We start from the raw sequence: 13,300 nt of genomic DNA, 5'->3' as shown, positions 1-13,300 counted from the left end.
TTCTAACTTTGGAGATGAGTCCCAACTACTAGGCTTCCTCATCATATGGAGGGGTGTTCCTCTTTCCTTGTCTAAAAGGACTTTTCTTGGATGTGATCATATTCTGGGGAGAATTGTGTTTGGTTTTGGTGTGTCTTGCCCCGCCTCTTTTTTTTTTTTTTTTTTTTTTTTAACTGGCTTTACTGCAAAAGTGAATCTTAGCTAGTTGCAGTGCAGAGTAAAAGGTTGTGTTGGAACACTTCAGTGGTCCTCATTAGCCAGGCAGCCCTTTTGTTGATGATCCATACAGGACAGAAAGAGGGAGGAAAAGCATAAACGTGGAGAACAAGGATGACAATTCTGGGTGTCGTCTAGAGAGGTGAGATGCATTCAGGAAAAGTTCTGAGGCTGCTAGTAAAGATGCTCTCAGCTTTGGTGCAGGCAGTAAGGACTTTCAAATAAATTAATTGTCCTAAGACTCTGCTGAAGTTGTCCACTGTCAGTACAGTCTGTTAGGATGCTCAGTCACAGTAATTGGGTACATCTGTTTACCCACTTTCTAGAACTGTAAATCTTTGAAACACAGAAGTTTCCTTGCTGATTCTTGCCTTGCAGCATTGTATTACAGATACTGAAGTTTGGGCACAGAAATGAGTCTCAGTGCAAATTGGAGAGTTAATGTTCACAGGCATAGAAATCTTCCTTTAAGCTCTGTAACCTTTGGTACCCAGCCTTTCCTTCTGACATTCTTGCCTGTGCATGAATCAGTCTCTTTGGTCTGATGTCTAGACCTTGGCCCTTAGACAGCAGGAGACCACAGTGGATACCAAATTACCTTTCTGCATTCCTGATGTGTGAATGCTCTTTACATTGCACTTAACATGGACCAGATGGTTCTGTAAGGCGCTTCAGGTACTGCTTTGTAAGTACAATGCAATTTGCCACTTTTAATTAAATAATCCAGCTAGATTCAAATTCATTCACATTGGGTCCTATTATGCCACATGAAGTTGTTACATATTCATTACCTGTCGCAGCATTTGGGCTAATCATCACTTCTGGCAAAGCTGAAGGTACGTGGAAAATAATGTTAGTATATTTTATCCATGCACAAGATGGATCTCTTCTGGCTTTAAATAAGAAGAGTTTAGGTGGGATTCTGAATATATCCTGGCAGCACTTTCTTGGTCTACAGTAACGGAGATGCCCAAAAATATAGCCTCCAAACTGCTTGGCTCTAATACAATTAGCAATGTATTTGCATCAACCCAGAGCTCAAGGTGTGTTGTTTTACCCTACTTCTCATTTTGCTACCTTAAAATTAGCTCGTGTATCTTCACTATATGTCCCTCACATCTGTGTCTGTTTGGATATGGTCATGTTGCATCATCACTTAAGTGGCAAGTCTGCTTCACGAAGAGCAACATCAGACCCTTTCTCAGCATGTAAAAATCTATTCCACAGGATGAATTTTAACATAGGCTTATATGTGGTCCTGGTAAATCCATTTCCACATTGTCTGGGAATTTATTTGTGCCCAGCGTATTAGTTAACAAAGTAGTACTCTTTACAACTGAACCCCGGGATCTACTCCAGTGGAAAGGATTGTACCGTATCTGATGACTTGTAGATCCATTGGGATGGAACCCAAACATAAATTGCTATCTAAGTGGAAAGCAAAGACGCTTTTAATGAGCTGTAAGTGAAAGGTGAGGTAAAATCTCTAGATACGAAATAATTTCATGAAAATTCTGGTGTCAGCATGCCTGCCATGATTTGCAAATTAGTTTTTCACAAAGTCATATGCTACCTGGTAGAATTTTGGACTTCCAGCATCAAGGGGGAAGCTTGTTTTCTAAGTATATCTAAGTTTACAGAGAAGGTTCTTTAGGATGTGTAATTTCTATTGCAAAGCAGTGAGGATTGTATTTCTTTAAACCTTAATCTGTCTAGGTAAGCAATATTGGACTGAAATAGGTGAAAATAAAAATTATTGCAAGTCAGATAGCATCTCTAAACACTGTAACTTTGTTGTTTTTCAGTTTCTTTTAAGGTGGTATTTTTATATTAGCTGCATATACACAGCACACGTGATGTTATGAACATCTCGTAAAGATTTCCCTGATAAATTGCTAGTAGCTACTGAGCCTCATTTTGAAACGTATTTAGTCATGCTGTGAGATGTCTCAACTTTCAGGCTTGGAGACTGAGGGGATAGATAGCCTTTCTTTTGAGTTAAACACTTAAGGAGTTTATTACATTGTTATGCAATGTACAGTGATTAGAGAAGTGACATCTGTCTGGGTTTTTTTTGTGACAGACTTTATAGGTGAAATTTAGTTTTGAGACTAAGTGTGTTACCATGTAACGGTCTGCATGTTCTTGTATGCTGTGTCGCTGCCATGGTCATGGTTTGGGAATGTCATGTGGCTGAAAGTCCCTGTGCCTTTTTTCTGCTCAGTGCAACTGGAAAATGCGTAGCACAGCTCAAAATAACTGTAGCCTAAAAAGACCCTACCTTTCTGAGAAGGTGGGATGAGTCTTCTGTATCTATTTGCAGTATGCTTAAACCATTTCATTTCTGAACTAAGGAGGAGGTGCAAATAGGGAGAAGACGACTGACATAATCCTATTCAGAGTTTTGTCTTGCTGTCTATCTTCAGCTAAGTGGCTTTTTCCTAGCTGATGAGAGTACAGGCAAATGGCGGCACTGAGTCCTTGACCATGTGTTTAACCAAGTGGGATAATTCTTCTCTCTAGTGGGTTCCACATGTACCAAGAAGGTTGAAAGGAATCACGTTAGCAAGGAGAGGATGGGGTGTTTTGGCTTGTACTCAACTGTACAGCCCTTTCGCAATTAGCTGGGTGATGACAAGAAACATGCATTTAATATATCTCTCTGGAACGTGAGCCCCGCTTTGCATCTGTGGCTGAGACATCACTCTCAGCCAAGGTCCCACAAATGGTATACGTACCTCCAAACTTGCTGATGGGTGTACGCAGATGGTAACAGATCGGACTTCTGCAAGTGGCGTCCAGGTTTTCTACTGCATTTTAGTGCTGGATTCTGCCAGCACAATACTGCCAGCAGTTTCAGTGGTTAAAACAAGTTGAATGAGAGGAGAAGAAAGCAACATTCACAGTTTCCCATGTAATCCTTCTGCTGAATTAAATTTATTTTTTCTTTGGTGATGCTGCCACTTAATGAAAAACATTTTTGTTCATTTGTTCATACGTTTCCATCTGTCAGGTGATGAGTATTTAGGGATACAAGAGTTAATATACCTAACTCCTCTTCAGAGCTCTCTGCCTCGTGAGTAGCTGCCTGCCTGAAGCTGATGAAGTTTTTTTTGTGTTCTTGTGCTCCTCCCACCGTAAACCTCCCAAAATTGCTTGCTTCCAAATTTCTGTTGAAATTACAGTCACAATTGGAGTGAAGCAAAAGCTTATATGGCTGCATCCAGCCAGAGTGAATAGTATTGCTGAATTGTAACACCTCCACATAGGGGGCTGTAATGTAAAGGAAACATGACAGAACTGAAATTGTAACACTCCAAATTATAACCCCTGCAAGCGTTTCTCATCAAAAGCAGAAATTTCTGTATAATTCTGTGAGTGAAATGCAGTGTTGGAACATTGATGAGTCCTTTCCCCCCCACTCCTTTCCTCCTTCTGCCTAATAGGATGTTTTCATCATACCTTTCAGGTCAGAGTACAGTGTTTTAATTATAAATTAGGATTAAAATTGGAGACGTCAGGAGGTTGAAATGAAAAGACAAGCATGGTTTGAGCGGCAGCATGCATTGGTGGCCGTGGCATGAGCAGAAGGAGGGATTGTGGCTGTAGGCCTCCGGCAGGTCAGATCCTATGCCGGATGAATTTGCCTTTCGCCCTTCACCCTCTATTCCCTTGAATGCTGCTGTGAGATAAATATCAACTTACAGGAGATCATATTCACTGTGAATATGTCATGCTGGTGATTCTTGACTAGCCTGAATCTTGGCTTAATATAACTTTTAAGGCATATATTTGCAAATATAATGGAAATACTAGGATAGTGTCACGGTTCACTGCAAGACTTGCTTAGCATTGCTGACATACTTTTGCTCTGATTCCGTTTTCTGAATAACTGATTATGAATATATATTCAGACTAAGCACCGTATTTCCAGTGAAGAAGCCTTGAAATTTAAAGGGAGGACATGGCAATGATTTATTTTCCTCCGTTCAGCAAAGCAATATAGATTGGGAATCTAACTGCATCACCAAAAGGTATTTCTGGTTTTGGCAAACCTGTAGAACTGAACGAAAAGTTCATATGTATTATCAAATTACTCTCTGTGCAGGATTGTTTCTTTTAAATGAAAAATAAAAAAATAAGAAAGTAGTCTAACTAATTTATGAAGGTCACAGTAGGAAGAGATACCGTTTTGAGAGATTAAATGCCTTTTTTCTCCCCTCTTCTCTCAGGGGTACATTTGAATCACAAAATGAGATTATCAGGTGGTTGCATCAGATAAGGCTTGTGATTGATCTCTGCCTGTTACTACTACTGATAGAAAAGGCTGAAAGTTACACATACTATATCCTATTCAAATTGGATTACATGTAATCGTGTTTTGTTAAGTATGAGATATCTTGTAGGATTGCATTATATACAATCAAACTATTAAGGTGATGATTTTGAACCTAACTGTTTTTTTTTTCCCCCATGTTTTCAGGAGATACAGTTAGAACATGCAAAACAAGCTTTTGTGCAGCGAGACAATGCTCAGGCCGGAAGAGTCACAGCTATGGACTTCAGGGACATCATGGTCACTATCCGGCCACACATGCTGACACCATTTGTAGAAGAATGTCTAGTAGCTGTGAGTAGTTCTGGTATCCTAACTGGGAAAGACCTGGGATACAGACGTGGGATTCCTTTTTTATGTACCTTGAACACTAAGTGGCACGTAGTTCAGCTTATGGATGCATGTTTTTAAGTTTAGCAGTTATTAACGTACACATATGAAAGTTAACTCTTATTGCAGAATATATATCCTCAGTGTTCCTGGTCTCCTGAGACAAAAGTCAAAGCAGGTAGATGGACCTTAGTAATGGCGTACAAATGTAGAGTTTGCCTGACTATTTCCAGTCACTCCATCACAGTAGACTGTCTCAAATATGTCAAAATGCCATTGCATCCCACTTAGGAAGTTATCCTCCAAGGACTTGCTTTGTAATGTCACTTCTAAGCTCCTGAGGGTAATTTCCAAGCACCTGGGACAGTGTATGAACTGAAACATCACCCAAGAACATTCACTATGTATTAACTGATAGTTGTTACACTTGAGCATACTCTTTTTTTCAGCTTGAAGTGTATAAAACAAATTAAATATTACAATTCTGCAATTTCACGGAAGAAAAAAAAAAAGGTACATTCAGTTTTGACCACAGTTTCTAATCTTGGGAACTTGCAGTAGTACTTTCCAAGTAATCCAAAGTCTGGCTATATCCAGGTTTAAAAAAATCTGTTCTGCTTTGACTTGCAAGGGAGAATTCCAGCGCGATGTGTGAAGTGGCGAGAACTGCAAACTCTGGACAGAATATTGGAAGAAGCGTACAGCAAAAAGCATAGCCAGAAGACTTAGGGACTGACAATGAGATCTGATACTTTCTTCCTCAGTTCTCTCCCCAGTCTTGTTATCAGCTTTCCTGGGTCATATACTCTCTCATAAAACATAAGATAAGATTTTTGATTCTCCTTCAAGGACAATTAAATTTTGGCAAGCTTATGCATTGTTTTCAGAAATTTGCTTGATCACTGATCTTATACTTTAAATAGGGAATTGATCCAATAATTTTTCTGTGTGCAGACCCAACACCACTTTAAAATAAAGGTTTAGGCTCAGTTCTCATTTGAGAATGAATAACTGTTTGAACCTTATTGTTCCCATTTTGTTTGACTGCCTGATATAAGCCTGAGAGCTTACTGCTGGTTTTCCATGACTTGAAATGCCTGTGAATTTAAATGTTTCAGTTGACCTTTTTCAGAATATGTTTTGATTTTGTTGAAATTTTCTGTATAGTAATATACTTTACATGTAGAAGTAGATTTCCTCATTACTAGAAATAAGCCAACTTATGAAACATTTCCAACTGAAGCAGTACTGAAACTTGAACTTTGTAAATTACTACTGGTTATGTTGTTATAATCCTGCATATGTATTTGTTTAGGTTTGTAGGGTGGGGAGAGTTTTACATTCTGGTCATGATTAGTTTCAGTAACATAAGAATCTTTCATAGTTTTCTTTATTTTGCAGTTTTTTTAAAAAAGCAACCCTGTGCTACTGTTGCTGTTGTAAAAGAACATTGTTTGAAAACCTTTATTTCAAGATTTTCCTTAGTCTTATAACAGTCTCCTTTCTCTTTTCTTCTTTTACTGTCTCTACTCTAGGCTGCTGGAGGTACCACTTCCCATCAGGTCAGCTTTTCCTATTTTAATGGATTTAATTCTCTCCTTAACAACATGGAGCTCATTAGAAAGATCTACAGTACTCTGGCTGGAAACAGAAAAGATGTGGAAGTCACTAAGGGTTGGTAGAAATGTTTGCAGTCTGGAAGTTTCCTTGGGCATTTGGTTGGGGCGGGTGGAGGGGAAGACCTCATCTGTATGCTTTTAAATCAATGGGAGGGGAGAGAAAGCCTGCCTCGTTAGCATTCCTTGGTACGCCGCTCTGTTTTGTACACTCCTGTTGGAGTCCACCCTCCAGGTTTTTCATTTTGTTTCAATCCAAAAAAGGTCCTAGTAAACTGGCGGTGGGGGCAGGGTGAGGAAAGTATGTAAAGATATTTAAAAGTTTAAAAAACTTCCTAGGACTCCTGCCAAATTGGCAGCCTATTAAAGTGACCTTCAAGGGTAGTTGAAGAATTCCATAAACTTGTATTGGCGGCACAGTAAGCTGATCTACAAGCTTGGAACAAGATGTTATCTGCTATATCTAACCACTTTTATAGAGAATTCCCTGTGCAACGCCAAAGTTTCATTAATGTGGCCTACTGGGACTATGCATGAAAAGTTCCACATCTCTTGACTCCTGTTTTTTTTTCTGTTTGCTTTTTATTTTGTTTTTTTTCCTTCTGACCTACAACTGATTGATACCGTATGTCAAATATCCTAAATCCTGCTGATAGCGCTAAGCTTCAAGACCAGAGCGTTGTACTTATTTGCATGAAGGATAGACCATTTAAAACATGCATTTATGTAGTGGCAGCAACACTTTTGTGTGGGTCACTTTTATTCCCCTTCTCCCTCCCCACCAACGCCTTCTACTTAATACTAAAATATAAAGCAATCTGGGGTGCTCTGGATAATTTGTTCTGGTTTGATTAGTTTTTCTTTTCTGTACTTTTATTCTGTTGCAGAGGAGTTTGTTCTGGCAGCTCAGAAATTTGGTCAGGTTACACCCATGGAAGTTGACATCTTGTTTCAGTTAGCAGATCTATATGAGCCACGGGGGTAAGTGGAGAATTATCTATCCTCGTCTCTGCCCTTTTGTCCTCTCTCCTTCTTGGAAGGAGTGGGAGGTGGTGTTATAGTATAGGAGAGTGTACTGTAGTGGTCACGTGCAGGTAAATTCTTGTGATCTGAAAACCCATCTCTAAGCAAACGCTAAGCTGAATTAATTTTCTCAGGCGCATGACATTAGCTGATATTGAAAGAATTGCTCCTCTGGAGGAAGGGACGCTACCCTACAACCTGGCTGAGGCTCAGAGGCAGGTAAGAACAGAAGCCAGTATGATGCTACTGCCTATTTCCAGTGCCAGGTAAATAGATAGCCAGCCTCCTTCTGTGTTGTCAGCTAAGTTGCTTTTCTCTTCTGTTCTGTAATATCTGTGAGGAGTATCGTCTTGTTAGAGTTTATTTTTAACCTGTGTCATGTCCTCTCCATCTCTTCTTTGTGCCCCTTTCTCTTGGGCTGCATTTTGACAGGTTAAATGTAATTTACTTTGGAAAGATAAAATGTGTATGAGTGTCATCCAGCCAGTCAGTAAATGTTAGGTGTATACCTAATTAAGGTGTTTATGTTTTGTGATTCTGTTGCTCTTTGTTCTTTTTAATGAGGAAAGAAGACTTCCTGCTTCAAATACGGATGGTAAATTCAGCATCTAGCCTATTAAATGGCAGCCCTTGTTCTGAACACACATGCATGTTCCTGGCTTCAGAGTATTCTCTGCTTTGTCTTATGCGCTGCTGAATATCAAAATAGGAGAGATTATGTTTAGTCTACCATCACAGTTTCAGTAAAAGCATTAATATTCTCTGCATTTCCGAAAACTAGGGGATATTGACTTTCAGTGGTATAACAGAAGTTGAACTTTTGTTGTGTTTGAGGCAAAAAGAAATAGGAGTGTTTAAATGTCAAACCTGTTGATATTTTAGCTTTCATATTATTTTAGCATATCTCGTATTTTTATTGACACAAGTTTCTATACAGATAGATTAAAAACTAACCCTCTGTTTCTGTTTCTCTCTGTCTCTATTTTAAGGCAGTCTTAACTTTGTGTCTTGTGAGACTAAGGGGTTTTTTGTTGGGTTTTTTTTTCCTGCTCTGGGTCTGTGCAGAGACGCCAGTTTGACCACAATGAGTTGATGCAGGCTACATTTTTAGGACTACCAGGCCATAAGCCAGGCCTGTGTGTGTGTGTGTACACATGCGTCTCTTTTGCTTCTCTTTCTTCTTCTCCTCCTTCCCCTACATACGAACACCCCCACCACCACTCCAAGACAGTATCTAGGGTGGCGGTTTTCTGTTTGTTTGAGCAGTGACTAAATGTTGACTATGCTGGGATGAATTCAAATGAGCTGGCTCCCAAAAGCTCACCATCTATTCCTAGAAGACTCCTAAAGGAGTTAAAAGCATTTGCTTTGGACCGAATATCAAGTAATGTAAGTTACAATAGGTGGCAGTAAAATGTAGCCAAAAATGCAATGGTGAAAGTAGCAGCTTCTTCAATTTTTGCTTTGGGGCCACTGTCTGTGCTTGTATGATTTATGCCATTTTAAGAGGCTAGGACATATGAACCTGCTTAAATCTTACCATTTCTTCTGCACATGTGTCCTACTTTCTCATTTTTCCATCCATTTCCTTTTTAATGTCAGCTGCTTGATGCTGAGACTGAAAAGATTTTCAGCTACATTGATACCTTCAATTTTTTTTCTGGCCAGCTCCAGCTACATTGGAATATTAGCTAAAACCTAAACACATTTTCAAGAAAAAATGTATCCGTATTTTTTTTTTCCTTTTACTTGTAGTATCCTAAAAAAAAAGTATTACAAAAAGTGTTAGTAAGTATGTAAAACTTAACACCCCTGCAGAACTTCCTAATTTTTTTCTTTCATTAACTAGCCATTTTAAATCTGGAGCACCTCTGGAATTTATTTTTCATTGGGTTGAATCTAGCACTCATAGACTGTGAGCAAAATGAAATTGGGGGGGTGCTTTATGAAACCTTATTTTTCTTTAGCTAATATGTATGAACAATGCTTGCGTACTTGTTTTGATAGCCTGAGAAGTAATAGGTATACCTGGTTTTGGTGACAGTAGAAAGAAATTCCACACGGGAGTTGCTTTTATCTATAGAAAATAAATTACTTAAGATGCAGTATGTGTGCCCTCATATGCACATTTGGACCATTGATTTTGGAGTTGCATAATTCTGTTGTAGTATCAGTCTGTCTTTTCTTTGCTCTTTCAATCTGAAGAGGCTACATTATATGGCACTTAGAAATCACTGGAAAAGAAATAATAATAGAAAACAAAATCCTCAGCGTATTGTGGGATTTTCTCCAGGTATCTTTATACTTACATCTGTCTGATCATGAGATGTTCTCTCATGAAATACGATGTTCTGATTATTTTTCTTGTCTTTGCTTTTGTTTTAAATCCTGTCTTGACAGAAAGCTCCAGGCGATGTGTCTCGACCTGTTCTCATCCAGATTGCAGAATCAGCGTACAGGTTTGCCCTTGGTTCAGTTGCTGGAGGTTAGTCATGGCTGAGCAAAAGAATATTCATCTTCACTGCTTGGGTTTTTTCTTCTTTTCTTCTGCCCTTCTTCCCCTTCTGCCATTCATTTAAGTATGGAAGGCTTCTCAGTCTTTCCCTTGAAGCTGTGTCTAAGGGATGGGATGACTATAAGATGGAAGGTGAAGAGGTCATCTGGTCTACGAGAGGTTTGGAATTTACGAGCCATTAGAGTTTGCAGGTGGTGTTGCTATCTGATTTGTCACCAAACCAGTTTCAGAAGAATCAGATTAATAATGAGGTAGGGCCAGGAAGTGCTTTTGGTTAAAATTGTGGGAGGTAGTTTAATGTATGCAGAATATATCATGGAGAAAAAAGATACAACTGATACTTGAGATACAAATGGGGAAGATGACAGTTGCAGTCAAACACTGCAAATGCAAAATCATGTTTTCTTATAGCTTGATTTTATTTGCAGCTGTTGGAGCCACTGCAGTCTACCCAATTGATTTGGTAAAAACTCGAATGCAAAACCAGCGCTCTACAGGTTCTTTTGTGGGAGAACTTATGTATAAAAACAGCTTTGATTGCTTCAAGAAAGTACTACGTTATGAAGGTTTCTTTGGGCTTTATAGAGGTAAGTTTAAAAGGTGGTGTATATAGTAACGATAAGATACTAGCAAGAGTTCAGTGGAACTCTGGATTTTTAAGCTTATTTTCTTAAGACTTCAATTTTACCTGGTTTGCACATTTGCTTCTATTCTGGTATAGGTGAAGGGTTTGCAAACTTGCTGATAATTAAAACCTCATTGTAATGAGAACATTTCTGTAGGACCTTTCTGTCCTTTCCTTCCTCATGTGCAGTAGGGCAACAATAGCAATTTCCTACAGCAAAAATATACTGTTAGTCAAGTTTTCATTTCCTTAACAGCCCTTAGTACCAAGAATATTTTGTCCTGTTTGGTAGAAGTTAGATCACCTGGTTTTGTTTTTTTGTTTCAGCATTCTTTCTTACCTGTTTTTTTTCTATTTAAAAACATAAAAACATAGAGAAAATATGGTACCTTGTTATTAACCAGATCTCCTTTTGTGGTATCTTTTGTGACAAAAAGGTTTCTCTGAACCAGTTGCATGTGCTTCACTAATCATTGGGAATAGTCATCTTTATCAAGTTTTATGTACACCTCTTCTTAGTTTGTCACTGTTGAGTCAGCCAGTGAGATTAGCTGGGTCATATACATGACCAATACACCCAAGTCATGAAGTTAGCTATTCCGAGCTCCCTTTGTAGTCAATGGAGAAAGCTCCAAAGCTCATTTAGTCTGTTCAAGATGTAAATCATCCTCATTTTGGGTATCCTAGGTAAGTGCCTGCAGTTAGATGGTGGCTTTTTTTTGTTTTGTTATTTTGTCCTTGTCCCAGTTATGTCATCAATGGTGTAAGTTCAGGTAATGCAGAAGTAGTCGTAAAGAATCATGAACTGCATGAGACTGCAGTTCTTCTCTGTCACAGAGATAAAGCAAATTATGTTTCTGGTACCCCAGTTACTGAAATCTCTTATCCCCCTCTGCCATATTCATTGGGGAGGATTTGAAACTTGTGTTATTTACTTCATTTTTAGCTGGCTTGCTTAGAAACTTTTTTTAACTTTTGAAAACAAGAATATTGTAATGACAGAAATTAATTGCTAGAAGCAGTTGAGTCAGGAATGAAGAACAGAGGATTTCAGTAAAATATTGTTATGATCTGGGAAAGCTATATGCACCTGAAAAAAAACTTAACAGTTTATAAGACAACATGTGAAACAACATTAAAAGTAAGTGGTGTGATACGTGTGCACTTTTTAACATATGACCTGAGTTACTGGAGGTTGGCTAAGTAGCTCCTCCGCAAAATACAGACTTTGTAATTATTTCAGCACAATTGGAAATGGAAAGGCTCTGTTATTATTGACTGAGTTTGAGGCAATTTTTTGAGTAAGCCTAGTAATTTATTTAATAAAGAGTATTGACATGGTTTCTATTTTGTAAGGATTTACAGCAATCAGAATTGTAAAAAGTCCCAGTTATTGGCTAAAGAACAAAATGTATTCCCTGCAAATGTAAGTCTGCTTCTTCCAAGATCCTGAAAGAATAAATATGCAGAATTCCACTATTACCTGCTTCTGTCTCATTGAAACTCTGAAGCACAGTGATTTTTTCACCTGGAAAAACAAACCTCAGAAATGTCATAAATGTGTATTCTTAACTCCATTTGCTTGTCATGGTTTTGGAGTGATTTTTTCATTGCAAAATTTGGGGAACTTTAGGAACCTTCATCAGTATAGCGTGTCTTTCCATTCCCCATCCCCTTTACTACTTTTCAGTCTTCCAAGGAGTATTGAATAGTGAAATCTCAAACAGTTTGGTGGAGCTGAACTTCTAACCCAGGGCAATAATCTCATTTCTGGATTATATAGTAGAAATTGTGTGATGGCAAAGAACACCCATCATTTCAGAGGCAAATTGAGACCTGCGTTTCTACAGATTCTCTACTTAAAGGGCACCCTGATTTAACTTCTCTTCAAAAAGAGTCAAATAGAGAAAACTCCTTGAAAATGTGGAGCTACCTCTGTGCAGTTCTGTAAATTCAGACTGTTGCTTGATTTCTAAGGAGATCATGTCGGAGAAAGTTGAGCAACTGAGTGCAGAATGAAGGTTTCTGGTTAAGCTTGGGAGGACAAGAAAATTTGAAAGGAACATTTTATAGGTTAGTATATTCACCCAATTTAATGCAGTGAAGTTATAGCAAGAATAATCTCATTCTAGTCTTAAATACTACACTAGGTAAGACAGACCACAGAGTACGTTACTTTTTGCTGCTCATTGGTAACTGGTGTTCTTTCTTACACTGTGGTGGGTTCAGAGTTAAGTAGACATGGGGTTTTTTCACCACTGGAGGAGGGGAGTAGTCATTGGTAGAGTTGTTCAGCTTAGGTGAATAGTGATGCAAAACCTTTTAAAAAGATTATAGTAGAAGCATTTGGAGCAGTGATCTCTTTGTCACGTCGCACTGTAAGAAAGCAAGCAGGAATTATAAACCCTACTCTGAACTCAGCCATTTCAGATGATATTTTTAATGCAAGGCACATATTTCCATCCGGTGAGGTGAACTGATTTTTCTTTTTTGTATCATTATTTTATTCCAAACTTGAAAAGGGCAAAACCACCATGTTCTTAACCACTATCTCATATAAGGATAAATTACACCATCTTGTGGATATAAAGAGAGCGCTAAATTTTGTTTAATGTGAATTTGATTCTAAGGATAATCAG

At 38.4% G+C, this 13,300-nt stretch overlaps 1 protein-coding gene across 1 annotated transcript in view; it reads left to right on the top strand.

Moving 5' to 3' along the window:
- SLC25A13 (solute carrier family 25 member 13) overlaps positions 1-13,300 on the top strand; it is a 76,452-nt gene that overhangs the window by 28,291 nt on the left and 34,861 nt on the right. The window contains exons 5-10 of the mRNA XM_009484815.2: positions 4,700-4,846; positions 6,418-6,556; positions 7,386-7,479; positions 7,656-7,740; positions 9,922-10,006; positions 10,465-10,623. Coding sequence (XP_009483090.1) covers positions 4,700-4,846; positions 6,418-6,556; positions 7,386-7,479; positions 7,656-7,740; positions 9,922-10,006; positions 10,465-10,623 — 709 coding nt within the window. The remainder of the gene's footprint in view (positions 1-4,699; positions 4,847-6,417; positions 6,557-7,385; positions 7,480-7,655; positions 7,741-9,921; positions 10,007-10,464; positions 10,624-13,300) is intronic.

The sequence above is a fragment of the Pelecanus crispus genome, chromosome 2 (assembly GCF_030463565.1).
Source record: "Pelecanus crispus isolate bPelCri1 chromosome 2, bPelCri1.pri, whole genome shotgun sequence".
In the NCBI taxonomy this organism is placed as follows: Eukaryota; Metazoa; Chordata; class Aves; order Pelecaniformes; family Pelecanidae; genus Pelecanus; species Pelecanus crispus.
This window is presented reverse-complemented; position numbering and strand designations above follow the sequence as displayed.